A 20,701-nucleotide genomic window follows, 5' to 3' on the forward strand; every position below is an offset into this window, starting at 1 on the left:
ACGGTGGCTTACCAGTTATTAAGTTCAGGGGTCAATCACTTTTTTATACCAAGGCACGTGCAGCTTTTCCCATTAATAAATGAAATAAATGAAATTTTAAAACTGCATTTTTGTACTTACCTGGGTTATCTGTCTGATAGTAAAATTTGTTTGCTGATTGAAAACTTGACATAAAAAAATCTAGCTAGTGATTTCATTGTTTCGTTTTTTTTCCAGGGTGGAAAGATTGTACAGCATACATTATTAATGACATTAAAAAAACAAGAATTGGGTGCACAAGTTTGAATTTATTTTAGACTTTCTTTAATTCGAACAGAGTCAAAATTATACGTACAAACTCATATATATATATATATATATTCACTCACTTTTTTTAAAGGGTCGTGCTGGAGGTTCTACAGTTTCTTTTAACTTTACAAGGCCATTAACTTCTCGTTAATGATCAGAATTGATTGTAAGTGGTACTTGCTCTTTGTCAACATAAGAATTACTCGTTTGACAGCACTCTGTCTGACTGTCCAGTACTCAGAACAATGGGGAAGTTCAAGGAACTGGAGAAGTGGAGGTCAGCCAATCAGAAGGTAGAAGACAAAGAGGTCCACCATGCTGCACTGACAACCACAGGGAGCCAAGTTTCCTTCAAAGAGTCTTCCTCAGTACTTTCATATTTTTTTCTGTAACTGTAAATTTAAAACACAAGTGTGTAAAAACAACACATTCTCAATTTTTATTCTACAAGTTCTCACATTTTACAACAAAGTCCAGCAACTGGGCTCTTCAGTTTCCAGATGTTTATAGGCTGTTGAAGAAGAGAAGATGACACACGTTACAATACAATACAACTTTATTTATATAGCACATTTAAAACCGAAGGTACACCAAAGTGCTTATGTTGGTAAACATGGCTCTGTCTTTTTTGAGGCATATTCCTGCCATTAAATTCAAAATAACTTTTCCACTCCTTAAGACGTTTTAATCAAATCTCAGGACGTACTGAAATTCCCTGATCACATTAACTCAGTGGACAAACACATCAAGTTCACCAGGGAGGATAGCCTGTGAAATTCCCCACAGTAATGGGGGACATTTAAAGTCAACGTGTACCGTAAACCAATGCATACAGATCAGGTTGCCATCCATTGGAGCACAAACAGGGTGACATCAGGACACTAGAATATAGAGCAAACACCATCCCCACAGACACAGCGGCCAGGGAAGCGGAAGAACAGCACATCAAGAAGGCCCTGAGTAAATGTGGTTATCCCAGTTGGACATTTGTCAAAGCTGGGAAGGCACCTAAAGAAAGCTCCAGCCGATCCAGGAGAGAAGGACAACTGCTGTCTAATTGAAAACCCTTATTGATCCTGTATGTGTCAGGAGTATCGGAACAGCTGAGACGCATTTTCTCTCCACCCCAAGCACACTCAGAGAAATATAGTATACACTTTTTAGTGCCAAGACTATTGCCATGATTTATGCAACAAGGGGAACACAAGAGGAAGATCAACAGCCTTAGTGACCTCTCCCCTACTGATGAGCAAGTTGTTCTCCTCATCCTCAGACTGTTTCTCCTCTACAGAAGACGTGTTAGTGGTGCTGAAGAGGTCCTCAAAATACTTCTTCCACTGCCCAACAATGTCCCCAGTTGATGTCAGCAGTACCCCACCCCCACTATACCCCATGTGAGTAAAACGCCACTTTTTCCTTTGGGAATTGCCACCTTATTTAGGTAGAAGGGTTTGTGTGCCCCGTGATCTCAGAGGCTATGTTGATGAGGGTCTCCCAAGGCAAATTGGTCCTGGGTGAGGGGGCAGACAATGACTGAGTCAATGGACTCCCATGAGTAATAAAACTTCATGAGCTTTTCTGTCTTCGGGTCGGTGTATGTAAATACACTTGACTTACTTACCTGTGTCCCTGCTTGGGAAAGGGTTACTGGGGTCCTCCCTGGAGCCAGGCCTGGGGAGGGAGTGCAACGGAGAGCGCCTGGCCCTCTGGCTTTAGCCCATGGGGCCTGGCCAGGTGCAGCCTGCAGAAGCTGCATGGGCACTGTAGGCCCACCACCAGCAGGAGGTGGTGTTAGGGTTGGGTGCATCGTGTGTCTGATTGCGGTTAAGGGAAGGGCCCTGATGGACCAATCCCTGCTATTGAGGCTGGCTATTGGGACATACAACATCACCTCTTTGGTAAGGAAGGGGGGGACACGGCTTGGAAGGTGGCCATCCTCCAGGGGAGGATGCAGGACAGGCATAGCACACCTAAACATATTGTGAGGGTGTGCCAGGAACCCCCTGGCAGAGGGGTAGCCTCTCAGAAGCAGCTGACATGTATCAGCAGGCCAAGCGAAATGCGGCCCAGGTGGTGGTTGAAACAAGAATTCCGGCATGTGAGTTTGGAGAGGCCGTCGAAAAAGACTTCCCATCTGCTTCAGAGCAATTCTGACAAACCATTGGGCATCGAGAGAAAAGCGGTGCTACAAAACTAAATTTAAATTGGTAATAAAGAGTTAATGAAAATAAACCAATTCCTTCTGCTGTGAGGTTCAATAGCAGCTTTATGAACGTGGAAACGAAACATGTCCATCAGTTGGCTCAGACGCAGCAGGATGGAAACAGTCGGGAGAGAAACTAAAAGTTTGCTGAAGAAAACGTGCCAGGCAAAACCAAGAATATGCCAGCACAGCTTAGGTTTGGAAAGTTGGATCTAAACAAACCATTTAACTTCCTGTTTGTCCAAAGAACTAAGTGGAGATGTTTATCCTTAAAGTACAGCATCACGTATGGTGAGAACCAAACAGCATTTCAGCACAAACATCTCTTACCAAGTGTCACGTATGATGGTGGAGGGGTGCCAAAGGACCTGGCACCTTGATGTCAGCCCTCACCTTCTTTATATACTAAAGCATTCTAAAACCAAATGTGAGTCCATCTTTCTGACAGCTAAAGCTTTGCATTAATTGGATCATGCAGCTGGACAATGATCCCAAGCACAACAGTAAATATACAAGCAAACCAATCTGAATGACATGCTGTGGCAGGACCTTAAAGACACTATGGATCAATGAACCGAAGCAACGCTGTAAAGCAGTGGGACAAAATTCCTCCACAACATGAAAGACTGATAAAGTCATACAGAAAACAGTTTCTTCAAGTTAATGTTGCGAAAGGTGGTTTTATTAGTGAATTGTGTAGTTTACTAAGGTTTTCACAGAAGTTCATTGAGTGCTGTAAAAAAGCGTCCTAGGATGACTGAGATGACTTGAATGATGGCAGAGCAGATAGATTTCCAAGTCATTAAGAAATTGAGAAGACATAAAAACAAATGTGATGGTTTTTTATATATTTTGTAACATTTCAGAGACCTGTTTATTGAAGTGAATGTAAATATGTTGAGTCTTTATTACAGCTGTGGATGAATTTTTATTGATGTGTCCAAATGGTGAGAAGTACAAACAGCTCCACAGGATTGTCACATAACAGGTAGCAGAGGCACATTCACGTTTGTTTTGTCACAAAAAAAGTTCTTTTTTTGTGACAAAACTGATCCTTACACATTGTGATGAAAACGTAATATATGGAAATGAATGTTTCAAAAAGGTGCATACATCCTGGTGCATGCAACACCAGTTGCACTGGACTAATCTATAAAAATATTTAAAGAAGCAGCTGCATTGGACAGAACTGTACCTTTTACCAAATGAAGCTATCACACAGAATAGTCAGAACATAACCAGCTATAATATGATGACCAACCGGAACATAAAAAACCCAGAATATTCAGAACCAATACGTTAAAGCTAATCAACAGTTATGTTTTTCATTGGATCAGTGTTCCTGTTCAGAGAGATTTTAACTCAGGTTTTTGTCACCACTATTTACAAATGTTACAGTTTGGAAATGAAGACATTTAGGAGAATACAATTACTGACCACTAAAACTAAGGCTACCAGAAACAGTTGCTAAATCAGCCTTTTTAGAATCGTGTGCAAACTTTATTCCAGTTATTTCCACCCATTCAGAACTTGTGGCAAAAGCTGACACGCAGGCAATCAGTAGTGAAAGTGTTACAGACAAGTCAGTTATCAGAACTGGGACCTCAGCGGGTCCAGTACCAAGTGTGACAAATGTTTGATCTCCATCAATACACCAGTTCAAGCTGTGAAAAAGACTGGGTAGTTACAACACACACGGTTATACAGCAATTGTGCCTGTTCAAAATGTAGCTATGCAGAACAGGCACATTTGTGTAATGCTTTTACAATCATGCTGTTTCTTGTTCAGTCTTGCTGCGTGTTGTTGTCCAGCTATTTGAGATCACAGCAATGAAACTGTGAAAGACATTTTTCACAACCCTTCAAAGGCCTGTTTGAGGGTTCGAGTAAGGGTCTGGCACTTAGGTGTAACGGTCGAAGCTTTATATTTGTGAGACATTCATTTTCCCACGCCTCTTCTTCCACCACAACAATACTCATAAATGATGCCAGTAAATGGCTGTTGAGAAAAGTGATCCCACGCACACAGTTCTTTGATTTATTAGTAAGATCACATCCAGATCTTACCAATTAGGATGGCCATCCTCAGTATTTAAACCTCGTCATTAACTGTTACCACGGTAATATCGTAGATCTCAACAGCCCTTCAAGAAGAACTCAGCAGCCACTTTCAGTTGCACATGGGAACTTATTTGTGACCTAAACTGAGCTGTAATTTCAAAGTACACCAGGACATTAAAACTGCATGTATAGAATAATAAGTCAAATCCCATGAAAACCACTTTAAAATGGTTTGGGTAACTTCCTCACCCTTCAAATAAAGTTTTAAAAAACTTTTTCCTCCTGTTGCCAAAGACTTCCCATAGATCAGGATTCTTCGAGTGCCATGTGTCTTTTTTCATCTGTAACACTGTAACTCTGTTTAGATGGGGGTGTTAGGCAAATGTCCATTAGAACCTGAAACCGCAGCGTTACAAACTAACTCGCTGCCATGTCCACTTTGCAGTCCTTGTTCATTCCTTTTGCTCAGAAACACATTTGCCCTTCGGGCCTCCTGCTCTACAGGGGTCCTTCTGTCAGAGTCTATGGTTACGGTTGCTGCTTGTGGGGCTGTTCTGTTGTTGCAGCGCTGTGTGATGACAAACAGAAATATGGCGATTAACAAACTGAGGGACAGCACTAGCAAAAGTGACACAATTACCAGCTCCTTTAAATAGCATGGGGCTTGGGCGGCCAGCAGTGCTTCCCCATCCCGGAGCTCTAATTCTCTTTGTCGAGGCTCCTTTGTCCATAAGGTCAGGTTTTTGCCCAGCTGTCTGGTGGTGACTTGAGTGTTCCTGTTGGATGGCGTTGTCTTAGACTCTCCTTGGTGTGTTTCTGTTCTTTCAGGCCAAGTTCCTACAGATATGTGGAGTCCAGATCCCGGCTTGACCATAGATTGTGTTGTGGGTATCGCATTTGTCCGAGGCTGGGTGTAGGTGGTTGGAGTTTGAGACAGAGGGCTGGTCTTCTGCTTGACATGATAGATGGCCATAGTCTGTTGGTAGCCATTTTCAATGGACAGGCAGAGATAGTGGCCCAGTGTGGCAGGGGTGGCCACAAAGCTCAGACTCCCATCCTCCAAGTTCAGATACAAGTCTGAGGACAGCCGACTGTTGGGACGCTCCCAGAGCTGCTGAGACAGTCTTGATGCTGCAGGACACTGCAGCCGCACTACTTCGTTCAGAGACACAGACACCAGCTCGCCTGGAGGACATGAGGCTGACATACAGATTATAGTTTGCATCATAAACAGGTGTTTGGATATCACAGAAACTAAGAACAATACTCTGACCATGCTTCTAAACAAGAATCTATTGGAAAAATGCAAAAATCTGAATTTCACACAATCATGTCTAAATTAGAAAAGTAAAAGTTAAATAAAGCAAATTCATGTTTTATATGCTTGGCTCACAGCCCACACAAAACCTCAGACATCGGACTTTTCATGATTTATTTCATTCCTTTTAGACTTTTCTCCTCCATTTAATCTTCAGACTAAAATAGATATTAAAAAGATATTATACTCACCCGCAGGCAGTTTGTTTGGACCAAATCTGCTCTTATGATTTAGTGAAACACTGCTGCATGCCTCTTCAGCATTTCCCCTTTCTATGTCCTGGCCTCTGAGGAGGGAAACCATTAACAGAGAAGGTGGGTACCAAGTTTCACAGATTCACCACTGATGACCAATCCTCAAACCAGAAGTAAAAACATGAAATTCACAAAGCAGTCATCTATTACTTGGAAGGTTGGTGGTTTGATCCCTGGCTCCTTCAATCTGCCAAATATCCTTGGGCAAGGTACAAACCCAAGTATAATGTGTGTGAACGTTACAACGCACTTTCACAGAGGAAAAAAGTGAGGCAAGTTGTATGGAGCGCTTTGAGTACTCAGGTAGAATAGAAAGGTGCTAAGTAGATAAGAACAAGTCCATTTACCACTGACCGAGAGGGAGGAAATTGGTAAATGGATGTTCTATAATCCCACTAAGGCTACGTCCACACTAATGCGTTTTCGTTTGAAAACGCATCGTTTTCTCTCCGTTTTAGCCTCCCGTCCACACTGAGACGGCACTTTCCTCAAGGAAAAACGCAGCGTTTTGAAAACGCTCTCAAAAACGCATACATTTCAAAACGCAGCTGTCCCGTCACAGTGTGGACACTCAAAAACGCAGACTTTCTAAAACCATGACGCATTTTAGTCATGTGATGCAGTCATGTGACTAATCAAACAAAGATAGCGGAGGGCATTATACAGCAGTTGTTTTGTCTGACAGCCCTATTAAAGATTAATATCAGTTTGTACATGCTCCAGATAGCTTTTCTTCATATTCTTTAATTCTCACTCGCTTTTGCGCATGCGCAGGACTGGAACGCAAGCGTTTTCATCCGTTTCAATGTGGACGCACAACTCTGTGAAGACGACTGAAAACGATAGTGTGGACGCGGAGCGGTTTCAGACGAAATTTAGTTTCATTGTGCAACCTTGTGTTTCATAATAAAAACGTGAGCAGACTGGTAAATCGTTTGTGCTGAACGTATTAATCATAATAAAAATCTTGTGTTACTCACAGGTTAGTGTTTGTTGTAGAGACCATCACACAGACCCTACTGGCAGTATCCCAACCACAGAAGGGATCTCGAGCCAGAACACACTGAGCACAGGTCCAGTAAAAAGAACAGTTAGCTGTCGGGACCTTCACGACGCTCTCCGATGTGCCGATATAAATCATTCCCTGTAGTGGGACACAAAAAGTGTTCAAACATTTCTGGATAGTACTCTGTCGTAATGACATTATTCTGCTTCACTGTGGATAATCATGTAGTTAGCAAAACTGAGTTCAAACTGTTTACCTGCAGAACATCTGGAACAACACAGATAGAGATCAATTCTACTTTTTACCCAGACTTACAAATTTATCAGTTAAGGACTTCAGCCTGTTCATAAAAAATAATAGATTATTGAACCTAACCGAGTGCAAGGTTATAACACGTCCCATTCAATGCTGCCAGTTTGCACCTCAGACTGTCCCTGAGCTCAATCTGGTGATTGATCTGGGCAAAATGGACTAGTCTGCCATATCATTAGTTTCATTTTGATTTTCAGTGTGTCTTTGAATTCATTTGCATCCAACAATATGGCCTTTTGTTCCTGACGTGTCGTTCGGTCCATATCAATATGAATATCCAGCGTGACTTTGAGTTAGCAGTGTAGCTTGGAGCTAAATAATAATACATAAATAATTAACACTCAAAGCAGCACACAGGAACGCTCTATGGTTATTGCCACTTCTTTGTCTCCATTGCCTCCAACAGTAAATCTGGACTCTAGTCTAAAAACCTAAATGGAACTGAATCACCAATTAAAGGTCAGCGGCAGTGTGCACCTTGGGTATGGAGAGCTTCAGGCTCTTGACAGGCTGAGGCTGCTCAAAGACCTGAATCTCCTCAATGATATGGGCCCCTCTGTGTAGCAGCACTGCTTTATGCAAGTAACCAGACTCTGAAACATCAGAAAAGAAATCATTAATAACATAAAACTATTCAAGAAGAAGTGCTGAGAGGATATAAACCTGTTACTGTGAGGTGTCAGCCTGGTAGTCGTGGAAGAGTTCGGAAGTTTGTTAGTTCTGAAAATGTATTTTACTGCTCTGCCTCCAGTCCTACCTGTAAGGAGAAACAGGACAGTGTAGTGTTTGCCGTTGGCTGCCTGGACCCTCTGGACAGTCAGGTGGCTGTAGTGGTGCTCAGCAGACACCATGGTGAGATTTCTTCCAACTGGTCGCACACTGTCATCTGTCAGGAAGTTCTCTTTGACAAAGCGCAGGGCATTGTCTGAGGCGTTGTGCAGGCCACACTAACACAAAAGTTGACACAAACTAATTATTTTTGTATTCATTTCCATTTGTGCAGCACTTTTTTCTTGCACATTATCAATAGCAGAGAGCGTGCCATCACCAATACAAAACTGCTGTCTAACAAAAGGCTTACAATTATGTTCAAAATCAAAAACTCACTTAACGCTCCAACATATTTACTATCAAGTTATACGTCAGCTGTACTAGTCTTCATTAGTAGTTGCAAAGTGTATTGTGGGTCTCCGCCCTGCTGACTGTTATGTTGCCTGTAGTTACATGTTTCAAATCTGAACAGCATTTTGAAATGTGAAATATTGCATTTAAAGAATTTTTAAGAATACATTTATAATAAAGACTACAATGTTGATGTTAATAGGTTTACAATATTTTGAACACATCAGTGGGTGTGTTGAAGTATGAAAGTCTGGAAAAGGAAATGTGTTAAAATCTGGGTCTTGATATCTTTGCATTTAGAAAATATCATTTACTTTGGTAAACAATTTCCCAGGTGTTACTAAACAGAGAAAGGAATTTTTGACACAGCTTTCCAAATAACCTCATCCAAACTTTTTTTTTCAAAAAACCCAATAGGATAGAATAGAATAGCTTTTTATTGTCACTGTTACAAGAACAGTGAAAGGCAGTTTGGCATCTCCCCATGTGTGTGGAGTACACAATAGCGTAAGTATTTACACAATAACAGACAAATTTACATTTACACAAGAAAGATATGTACGAGTTACACATACACCTGCAAACATACACGCACATACATACATATATGTATATATACATATTTGCATCCATACATGCATACACACACACATATTTCCACATACACGCTTACATCTATACTTACACATACATGCCATCTAACTAGCAGGTGCATTGAGAGGTGCAGTGTGATCAGTGATATTGCACATAAATACTGAGGTTAACATTATTAGCTGCCCGATGCTGTTATTCACTTTTTGCTGTATAACAGGCTGCAGTCGTTTGTTTTAGCTCCTACAGGTTTGATGGCATGGACTCTTCTTTCAGTTCACCCACACATTTTCAGTGGGATCCAAGTCGGAGCTTTGTGCAGGTCAGTCGATAACGTTCACCAGGAGAGACGTATGTTTTGGGCTGTTGTCATGTTGGAAGACAAACGATGGCCCAGTTTCTGCTGCTGAGTGCTTGAGGTTTAAAATTGTCACATATCCTCCTTTTTCATGATACCTTCCACCTTGTGAGATTCTGAACCACATTTCACTGCGGAGATCTTGAATCGTTTTTCTTTCTCCAAAAATAAGAAGCATCTCTATCTCAAAGCGCTCTAGTTTAATGTCATCTGACCAAAGGATGCACTTCCACTAATCCTTCTCCAGGTTGAGTCTGGTTTGAGGTCGTAAGTGGAGTTCCTGTGCAGAAGTCGAGTGATCGTCTTCTTTGAGACTCCAATTCCCAACTTGGCCAAGTCATTCACTCATGTTGTGGCAGTTTAGCATTTTCTTAAAATCTTTCACTTCCCACCTCTGCTACAGTTGTTCTGTCCTGTTTGGCTCTCATTACATTTCTCGATGATACATCTCAGTAGAACAACTCGGAAACGCTGCGATAACTTTGTGTATCCATCTCCTGCTTTATGATCATCAAAAATTATTTTTCTCATGTAAAAAGATTTGATTTGGTTTTTGGCATGGTGCTTTCTCTGTGGCACACGTGTACACTGGAAGATAAACCTCAGTTTTAACTTAATTTTATAAGCTTTCAGCTTTAAAAAGTTAAAGCACATCATTGCACAACCTGGTTTGTTATTCAGGGGATAATTTATACTGACCCTGGAAAAAACACTTTCTCAGATAATTCTATTATTGTGAGTAAATATAATTTATGCTTTCTAAAGAAAACTAGCATGCTTAGAAATGCTATGTTGGAAATCCTTTGTTCTGTTTTGTCAAAATTTTGCCAAAAACCTGAAATTTCATAACGCTAATAATTTTATCCACATCTGTATTAAGAATGCTAAGCTAACTGTAAAAGTGTGAACTTGGTACCAAGAGCAGAAGTAGTAAGTAAAGTAGTGAGAAAGCAGGAAGGACCAGACCGTAGTAATGACGTGGAAGAAGACGACGACTAATAATCCTGAAACTTTTACATCTGAGAATTAAACTGTCTCTGTGAATATGGATTTAGTTTTTACACATGAAGGCAGCGTGTTTGCATGTACACCCCGCTGATTCATGGAGACTTTAAATAAGTTTTCATAAGTAACCATTTACCTCGCCTGGATTTGCGACCTTCTCTTGAACCCGTGCACTCCACTGTAATGTGTCCCGGTTCAGGACTTTGTAGTTGCCAGAAAAGACCGATTTGATGTCAGTGAGGCGGAAGGAACAGACTGCTGATCGCCCAGAGTTGACAGACCTGGTTAATCAACAACAAACATTAAGAATACAGTCACGAAGAATTCGAAACATGAAACTACGGCAAGCAACTTGTTTCATTCTTAAATGTGCATCCTTTAAATAGTATTTCTTCTCTGTTGTATTCTATATCAATCCTCAATGAAGGCCACAGAAAGACTGCTTGGAGGATTCGTGAGCATCACGAGAGCCTTCCTTGACTGGTACAGAAGAGCACATCCCTCAGATTTGAATGCTTCCCCTGGTCAGATGGCACGGATACATCACTGCAGTTTTCTAAATGACCTAAAGGTCAAATCTACACATGCTTCACCTATACAGTAGGTCAAAGATCTGAAAACTGTGCTTCTCAATCTCTACAGCAAGTTTGTATTAATGGAAACATCGTGATTTTTTCAGGAGACATCATCACTAACCACTGAGAGGTGAATATGCCATAAAAGAGTATGTCATCCACAGGAGCGCCCTCTGCAGGCAGGAGGGTGTCTATGTCCTGGAGCACATTATAGGGCAGCTCATGGTCAGCTTGGCAAAGCAGCTGAGCTTTTGCGAACGTGGTCCAGCGTCGCTGCAGGGTCCGCTGACCTCCCACATCACTCTGACAAATGGGAGAACACAGTGAAGTATGTTATCATGTATATAATATTACAGAAAGGTCAGTGTTACAACCCTTTGACAGAATTCTGACATGATAGGAAAAACAATCCTGACGGGCAGAAATCTTGGAGATGTCATCCAGTCATGTGGGTAAAGTCACAAATTCAGCTTCACCTTGCTGACTAAGTTCCCCTGTACTGTCAGACGCACTAAGAAGTTACCTTACAGGAGGATTTCTTAAATAGTGACATCACTCCAGTTCATGTTGAGAAGATCAAAAGAGACAAAGTTGTTATTACAGCCTGTACTGGTTACATTTAGCCTTACTGACCACTAAAAGGGCTCTGCAGGGCACATTCACCCATTGTATTTCATAAACACATAACATTCAGTCCATTTTAAGGTTTGTTATGCTATAACTGCATCTGTAGCCTTGGAGACACATATGACTGGCTGTCTGTTTCCTGTGTCTAAATGAGGACTATTAGTGTTTGTGTGACGGGTTTGGTCCGCTGGTGAAGTTTGTTTTTTCCTGGGAGAAAATTCCAAATATCAGAGCACTGCTGAATCTTTGCAGAATCTTTCTGGACGGTTCGTAGACGAGCACTGTTGTTCCCACTTACCATGCAGATCTGAGAGACGCGGGAGACGATAAACTTGTCGATGAAGTCATACTCTCTGCCCACTTCAGTGAAGAAGAAATAAATTTTCTCTTCATCTGGAATAAATGTGGAACTGATGAAAGTTGGATCTATGGCAAACAGAAGGCAACATAAGCAGAAATGTAAGTTACTGGAAACAATGTGTGAAAGACATGGTAAAGCTGGAAATCCAAGTACATTTTTAAGAATAAAACAGAAATAAGAAACACTTATTACAATGTTTGTGATTCCCACCACATAACAGGTAACAGACAAGGCACTCGTTTTCATTAGATGTGCCAGCAAACAAATGGATTGATGCTGATCTAAGACGCCATGTAGCAAAGTTTATCTAAGATTAAAGAAATTCTATTTTCAGCTACTTCAAATATCTGAGGTTGGGGAAGAACTCACTGCACTCACCCTCCAACCATCCTAATGTGTCATCCAACTTCAGGTCGACACGCTTGCCCTCGCTGAGATGCCTTGAGATGACTGGCCGGTTTCCCCTGTAGTCTGCCACAGTGCCAGTATAAAGCTCTCCATCTGAGACACATGACAACATTTGACATCATACTGACGGGCAACACCGACACAACGAAAATCAACCATTTTTGTGGCTATTGGCAGCAGGTTTGTGTGCAGACACACTGTCTGTAAACATGATGAAAGTTCTCAATGGACTCAACATGATTCCACTTTACACAGCAGAATCATGTCAATAATCCATCGGCTTACGTTCACCAAGCTGATTTATTGGTCGCGCTATAACTTACATGTGTGGTGTGTGCGATCAACGTGCAGACAGTGTTTGATAAAGATTTAAAATGTCATGTCACATCTGACCTCTGACCTCTTCAAGGTCAACAGACTGATCTGCAGGTCAAAGTGATAATGATGATATATGACGCTATTTAAAGTCATGTTTCTTACTGCCATTGTTTGTATTGACAACACAGAGGTATGCAGATTCTAAATATCACCTTACTTTGGACCTCCGACCTTCTTCGAGGTAAAACATAAAATAAGGCCTTTTATCTTTAAAACACTGATCAAAAATCTCCTAATGGAAAGATTCTTATTGGCAATCGTTTCATGTTCAGCAACACAAAGATCCCAAACCGGCTGATAATGCAGTAAAAGCACATCCATCATCATGGATTAGCCTTCGCTAATCGAAAAAAAAGGCATTCAAAGGTTGTGGTAACATTCAAATAAGAGCCTTGAAATGTCCTTCAAGAACATGAACAACTATTCCTGAGAGCGATTAAAGAAATAACAAGAAAGGTTGTAACAAAGTTCATACTGTGTTCAACCGAGTTCAGGCTCTGATGAAGGATAAAGGTGGTCACAGCAAACACTGCACAGCTGTAGCCTGAAGGTAATAAGCTCTGCAAGAACCATTACTACCCAGGTTAACTTCAAAACAGCTCATGTTTGAATTCATCACAAGTGCTTCATGCTGTGAATTCCCCAATAAATCCTGCAGCTGTGCAATCCTGCATTTCGCACCAGCCAGAGACAGGACAGAGATGACTGGGACAGGTATGACTGGGACAGGTATAACTGGGACAGGGACAGGACAGGGATCACTGGGACAGGGATAACTGGGACAGGGACAGGACAGGGATCACTGGGACAGGTATAACTGGGACAGGGACAGGACAGGGATGACTGGGACAGGACAGGGATGACAGGGACAACTGGGACAGGACAGGGATGACAGGGATCACTGGGACAGGTATAACTGGGACAGGGACAGGACAGGGATGACTGGGACAGGACAGGGACGACAGGGACAACTGGGACAGGACAGGGATGACAGGGACAACTGGGACAGGGACAGGACAGGACAGGGATGACTGGGACAACTGGGACAGGGATGACTGGGACAGGGATAACTGGGACAGGGACAGGACAGGGATGACTGGGACAGGGATAACTGGGACAGGACAGGGATGACTGGGACAGGGATAACTGGGACAGGGACGACAGGACAACTGGGACAGGGACAGGACAGGACAGGGATGACTGGGACAACTGGGACAGGGACAGGACAGGGATGACTGGGACAGGACGACAGGACAACTGGACAGGGACAGGACAGGGATGACTGGGACAACTGGGACAGGGACAGGACAGGGATGACTGGGACAGGGATAACTGGGACAGGGACGACAGGGACAACTGGGACAGGGACAGGGACAGGACAGGGATGACTGGGACAACTGGGACAGGGACAGGACAGGGATGACTGGGACAGGGACGACAGGGACAACTGGGACAGGGACAGGACAGGGATGACTAGGACAACTGGGACAGGGACAGGACAGGGACGACTGGGACAGGGACGACAGGGACAACTGGGACAGGGACAGGGACAGGACAGGGATGACTGGGATAGGGATAACTGGGACAGGGACAGGACAGGGATGACTGGGACAGGAATAACTGGGACAGGGACAGGACAGGGATAACTGGGACAGGGACAGGACAGGGATCACTGGGAGACACCAAAATAGAGAGTTGTAATAATCCAGTCATGCTGTGGCATCATTTCCTCACCTACAACGATAGCCGTATTGCGTTGATAAGGGTCATAGGGGCATCGACCTCTCCCTTCATCAGGCTTGAGGCTCATTGTTAATGTGTCAGTGTTCTGGGAAGACAAGGAGAAAAAGTCAAGCTGCTACTGAAGTGAATGCTAAATGGAAGGACCCAACCATTTCTACTCCAACCTACACTTTTCAAAAAACAAACATACAAAAAGGGAAATTCAGGCTTTTTTGCATCAACTTTATGCTACAATCACTAAACAGTGAGTAATACTGTAACACTGTCACAGTGTTAAACAAACTAACAACTTAAATGCCTTACGATGTAGGTGCAGCGTGGACTGAAGGCGAATGTTCCACAGGCATAGATGTGGGTGGTGTTCAGGAACTGCAGTACACGTATGAAATTGGGACAGTCAGCCTGGAAACACAAAGAAGAAAGAAAAAAGGGCAAAGTTTAACATTTCAACAGAACCAGCTCATGTAAAACTGTTAACTGTTTGTCTAAATTAGGACCTGTTGGTTCCCCAACAAATAAATCAAAAGACAACCTAACTGAAATATTCCAATGTTTTTATGCTCATATACAGGACTGTAACTGCTAGCTGGTAAATTATTGGCACCTTTGTCTCAGTTGGTTTGTATATTTGTAATTTAATAAGTACAAAGTATTTGTTCATGCATTCAAACAGAACACTTACCATTTTCTTTCCCTTCATGGAGCACTGTTCAAGGTCTTCATGTGAAGGACTCCAGTCCAGCTGAGAGAAGAGGAGAGGGTCAAGTTCATCAAGTTCTTCACATTGTTTTTAACCACAGCAGCAGATTTGTGAACAGGGAGGCCGTGATGTAAAAGAGCACAGCAAAGGCCAGAACACAGTTCTTTTCAAGACTGCATTTTTTTTTTTTAAATACACCAAAAGCAGGCACTACTACTACAGTTTTTACAGTCACATAGTATTTAACCCACTTTGTCTTTGTCTGAATGATCAGAAGGACCTTTAGAAATTCATTTAGCAATTTTAAAAAGCTACCTGCTCCTACATAAGATACTGTTTTCTGCATCATGGTCTGCTGACTTAAACAGCACATCAAACAGGAACTGTTAAAAATGCTTGCACTTTTTTACTGTGTGATTATTGCAAACTGTGACAATTTGCAATAAACTGAATGTGTGAGGTACATACGAGTCAAACTAGTCATACTGGACATACTTCCTAGTCCAGAGACTGGATTATCGGATTGTGCCAAGATGAGGCAAGCATAGCTAACATAGAAGTACATGAGAAAGGAGACGTGGAAAAAGTCCTGATCTAATTCTCAAACAACTGTCTGAACGTCAAGTGTGAAAAAAATGAATGGAAATAGAAGCAGTCTGTGGTGTGCAGGCTACAAGGATGCAGGGCCAGATTACTCGGCTATCTTTGAGCTTTTTTTGCTCTTCAGCCAGTATTTCACGTTTTAAACACAATAAATATTTCAATATATTTTAACTTGGCAACAGAGATTCTGCCTGCAATGTTTTGCAAAAATACTTTAGAATAGTTTAATAAAAAAATTACTGTTTTTTTCTTTTGAGTTCTTTAAATTTAAGTTTAAAAAAGTACAGGTGATGGTGAAGCAGTGATTGTACTGTGTCGCAGACACAAAGCTGAAGACTTGACAGCCAAGTAGTCCTTCCTATTAAGCTTCTTTGAAGTCCAGCAGGGCACATACATGGTTGTTTCACTGTCTCTGCAGTCGGGCCGTCATAAAAAATTGGTAGTCACATGGACATCTGTTTAGAGCCTCACAGTCTAATTCCTAACAGAGACTATCTGATCTGCATTTGCATAATCTCAAGTGACTTTATTACAACATGCATAAGTGTGCATCTGTCAACAGTCAGCCCCTACCTTGTTCCTCAGTATGATGCTGGCCTTGCGGCTAACATTCAGTGCTAACACAGAGTCCCGAGCTCCAACATATAATATGTCCCCATCTTCACTGAGCAGCAGCGTGGTGGTATTGCTGACATCGTGGCTGTTGAAGCGGATGAGACGTCTCCCAGGACTATCTGTTATCAAACAGCAGTTTGTATCAGGATAAAGCATTTTAGGATTAAATATCCACAGATAACTAAACAGCACAAACCAAGCCATGAAGTCCAACGCACTGTGTGCCGACCTCTGAGACAGGATTATACCAAGGCACAGATCTGGGGGGAGGAAACATTTCTGCAGCACTGAAGGTCCCAATAAGCACAGTGGCCGCTGTAAGGGAGATGATCAAGAAGCTCAAAGTCACTCCGACAGAACTCCACTGTTGGTTTGTGGAGAAAAGAGAATGACCATCTCTGCACCACTCCACCAATCAGGCCTGTACGGCCAGGTGGAAAAGTCACCTGAAGGACTTTCAGACCATGAGAAACAAAATTCTCTGATCTGATGAGACCAAGATCTAACTCTATGGCCTGAACGCCAAGCATCATATCTGGAGGACACTCTGGAGGCACTGCTTAGCACCTGGCCACTATGATCCCTACAGTGAAGCACGATGGGGGCTGCATCATGCTTGATGATAACCTGCTCCAGAGGTAATGATCCTAAGCACACAGCCAAGATAACAAAGGAGCGGCTACACTGTGTCGACGTTCGTGGGTATCCCCACCACGAACATCTCTGAAGAGATCTGAAAGTGGCTGTGCACTGATACTATTTTTGTTATTTTTTTATACATCTTCCAGAATTTCAACCTCTTTTTTACTTACATGTGAAACAAGCAAAGAGCTGTGAACACTTTCCCCGTGCACCGTACATGCATTACAATCAGACACTGAAGTGTACAATTTCACAGTACTCCATCTAACATGATAACTGTCAACTACATTTGTGTTTGGAATCCCAGTTAATTTGACTAACATGATTTTGCCCATTTTTTTTAATTCATGAGGTTTCAGCACAATATTTGTACACAAGAATCAATTTCGTATATGAAAGACGTGAGAGAACAAAAACATCGCTGTGCTTTGTTCTGTCCCTAATACATTTAAATGAACCAACATGATAAAGGGGGTAAAAATGCACGTGATGTTTCAAAGGCTTCACTCACCCATAGGGAAGGAGACTCTGGGAGTCAGTCTTGTCACACATGGGCACAGAAAACCCAGCAAGGCCAGGGCGAGTGGCAGCAGGTTGGGGTTCTCCATCACAGCAGGAATAATGGAGTCTGGCCTCGTTTACACTGAAGTTCACATACTCTGCTGTCTACCATCACTCCATCTGAGAAACATGCACACACGTTACCGTACAGTCCTCTAATCAAATGCAGTGACTCGTGTTGTTTCCACGGTGAGTTTGTGTAACTCCGTTAATGTTTATATGACTAAGCATTAAAGCTACAGGTTTAAGTTTTCCATTCGAAGCTGGAACAGAGAAATCAGAGATATCACCTACACGGAGGAACATGAGGAGGAACATGAGGAGGAACATGAGGAGGAACATGAGGAGGAACGCGGGTCCGTCGCTGTGTTTTGTTTGTTCAGCTGTGTCTTTGTTTCTTGCTGTGATGAAGAGTCACAGCTCAGGCAGCGGCTTGACTGAGCCTCAATAGGAGCCTCGACTTATCCACAGTGTGGAGATGTCGCTGATTTAAAAAGCATGAACCTGAAGATGAGCTCAACAGTAACCCTGTAACACGACACATACACTCCACGGCTCCGCCAGCACAGCCCGCAGAGTTTCACAGATTACTGCTGGGGCGTTTTACGTTGAGTAACGATGCAATGACGATAGTTTCTTGTGTGCTAAATAACTCTATTTTAGAAAAACTTACAGAGCGACAACACAAAAGACAGAAAAGTCAGCTTACGTTTCCTTTCCTCTCCGTTTTCCTTACATCGCTCCAAAAACACCAACACTCACGGATCAGTAACCACTAAACGAAAAACGTGAGGAGAAAACGCTGACCGTGGTTGAGCCTTTACTATAACAACAAAGCCCCACAGCCTCCTCCCATTCGGAGATCTAGGAAGCCCCGGCCTCCACCTGCAGGGCAGCCGTACACATTACAACCGTACGAGCAACAGGCCCTCCTCAGGCCTCAGGTTCAAGCTGTGTGTACCAGGGGTCTCAAACTAAATGCGCTGTGGGCCACTGCTGTCATCTCATTGGAGGACCACGTTAGTGTTCAAGTAGTAGTAGTAGTTTTGTTTTTTAAATATCAAATATTGTATAACAAGACAAACCTCCTTCCTCCATCTTAACTTACTGAATCCTTTCATTGAACTACCAAATAAACAGATTGGTCCTCTCTGTCTGTGCACACGTGGCAGCACTGCTGCTGTCATTGTGTTCGTATTTAACAAAATCAGAGTGCAGACATAAGTGTGCACATTAGTTTGTGAGTCTGTCAGTGACCTAACACAGACAGTCCCTCAGCATGTTTGTGTCTCTGCTCATGTTGCCTTCATAACAGTGACTTTAAGACCCCTGGTATGGCCTCCTATTTAACAAGGCCTTTAGAAATAATAGGTGGGCAACTTGGTGTGGGTTTGACTACTAATGACCAACAGGTTACTGGTTTGTTTTCTGCCATCTCATATCGTTTAGATTAGTGATATATATATTTTTTTTTTATCTTACCAGAAAGAAATAAGTAAACAAACAAAACAAACAAAAAAGCAAAATCCTGACAGAAGACTGGTATGTAGGACAGGTGTGATGTTTAGTCCAGCTGTAGGATGGTCAGATTCAACTTTTTTTTACACCTTTAAAAGTGAAAAAGTACATGCTCTGAAAAGTACTCAAAGTAAGAAGGCAAAAATATTATTCTATTAATATAATAATGTCAGTACATGGGGAATACCAACATTATTTTTGTATAAGTCTAATAAATGGACTTAGCTTGTAGAATATGAGCAGAGAAAAAGAAGGAAAATAAAATAAATAAATAATGGTTATATTCTGTTGTAGAGAGCGACTTTGTCTCTAAACAGGAAAATGAGTCAGATGAGCAGGACTCACAATAATTTCTATTGAGATTTTTTTAGTGTGCAGGCTGTGATCAGCTGATGTGTGCTGCTCTGAGTGGATTTATACCACTGCATTCATCAGCCATTTGTCCTGGCTGATTTCTGTGCTCTACAGTAGAACGTTGGTGGAATTCAATGACTGAACCTAAGCATCATCAGCTTAACTTTAAACACTAGATGTAACTCTGAGCACGAGCACCAGTCACACACTGTTCTGTACTTTAACTTCACAGTACAGTAAACTAATATAGTTAACCTGCACTAACCTGATGACTGTTTTTAAAAAGTTACCTTTGTTCTGCAGCATGTTTCACAGCATGAAAGACATACTGTCACATGTACAGATACAGTATCTGATTTAAAAACACGAGGACTTACATGTAAACTTTAAATTTCCAGTTTATCAAACAGCACTGAGCATCCTTACCTTTGAATATAACTGCTCTTCTTCGTCTCCTGGTCTGTTGTTCTTATCTTTCTCCATCTCTGAGTGAAGTTCACATGCAGGATATCTCAGGCTCTGCCTGTGAAGAGAAAGCAATTCCTGCCCTTGCTTTGTACATGTCAGTAGTATATACATGACATCCAACAAAATAAGCCTTCATTGTGAGTTCGATTAAGTCTTCAACCAACCGATGTTCCTTTTTTGTTACGTGTTCCAGTATGTTAGCTGAACAACATGTCTCTAGTTATGAATTTTTTACATTAGCTCATATGAACAGATATGACACAACATGTAAAGTGTTTTTATAAACACTATAAACATATCTGGCATGAGGTCAACATGTGTCATGTGTGGACATACCTTTTGTTAGGAATCTTGCTGTTTTTCTTGATTTCTATCTTGATACTTTGCTGGGGAATCTTGATCTGACGTCCGGCTCAAAAATCTCCGTTCGGGTTATTTCACCTGCAGACTCCGTTATACACAAACCAGGTGTAGCTGCAGAATTAGTCAAACCATACTGATGTGACCATCAAAATGCAGTTGTTTGCTCTTTGAGACGATGCATTTATTAGCTTCATTTCGAAGTTCTTTGCTGATCCAAATATCCATTTAGCTGTCATGTCCCAGTATTACATACAGTGGAAGCATATA

At 42.0% G+C, this 20,701-nt stretch overlaps 1 protein-coding gene across 4 annotated transcripts; it reads right to left on the minus strand.

Annotated features, from left to right (window-relative positions):
• Positions 1–3,151: 3,151 nt before the first annotated feature.
• sema4ab (sema domain, immunoglobulin domain (Ig), transmembrane domain (TM) and short cytoplasmic domain, (semaphorin) 4Ab) lies at positions 3,152–20,101 on the minus strand. 4 transcript variants are annotated; one of them, XM_005459736.4, is made up of 16 exons: positions 18,441–18,502; positions 18,026–18,215; positions 17,682–17,851; positions 16,487–16,647; positions 15,293–15,352; positions 14,914–15,012; positions 14,602–14,695; positions 12,460–12,582; positions 12,019–12,146; positions 11,215–11,396; positions 10,655–10,799; positions 8,200–8,389; positions 7,920–8,035; positions 7,105–7,268; positions 6,062–6,156; positions 3,152–5,752 (listed from the first exon to the last, which is right to left on the minus strand). In XM_005459736.4, exons 3-16 carry the CDS (start codon positions 17,776–17,778, stop codon positions 4,914–4,916), a joined length of 2,493 nt encoding a protein of 830 aa, XP_005459793.1. In that variant the 5' UTR covers positions 17,779–17,851; positions 18,026–18,215; positions 18,441–18,502; the 3' UTR covers positions 3,152–4,913. The 4 variants fall into 4 exon arrangements, with proteins under 4 accessions (XP_005459793.1, XP_019206595.1, XP_005459795.1 ...); XM_019351050.2 differs by lacking the exons at positions 18,026–18,215; positions 18,441–18,502 and adding an exon at positions 20,030–20,101; XM_005459738.4 differs by lacking the exon at positions 18,026–18,215 and having other exon boundaries at positions 18,441–18,586.
• Positions 20,102–20,701: the final 600 nt, after the last annotated feature.

The sequence above is a fragment of the Oreochromis niloticus genome, linkage group LG22 (assembly GCF_001858045.2).
Source record: "Oreochromis niloticus isolate F11D_XX linkage group LG22, O_niloticus_UMD_NMBU, whole genome shotgun sequence".
Classification (NCBI taxonomy): domain Eukaryota; kingdom Metazoa; phylum Chordata; class Actinopteri; order Cichliformes; family Cichlidae; genus Oreochromis; species Oreochromis niloticus.

Excerpts from the sequence above, each read along its gene's own strand:
- sema4ab (XM_019351050.2), bottom strand. The coding sequence starts at position 17,778 with ATGGAGAACCCCAACCTGCTGCCACTCGCCCTGGCCTTGCTGGGTTTT. Across the intron at positions 16,648-17,681 it reads CAGAGTCTCCTTCCCTATGG|ATAGTCCTGGGAGACGTCTC; the intron begins GTGAGTGAAGCC and ends GTTTGATAACAG. Across the intron at positions 8,036-8,199 it reads TGTCCTGTTTCTCCTTACAG|AGTCTGGTTACTTGCATAAA; the intron begins GTAGGACTGGAG and ends CTGATGTTTCAG.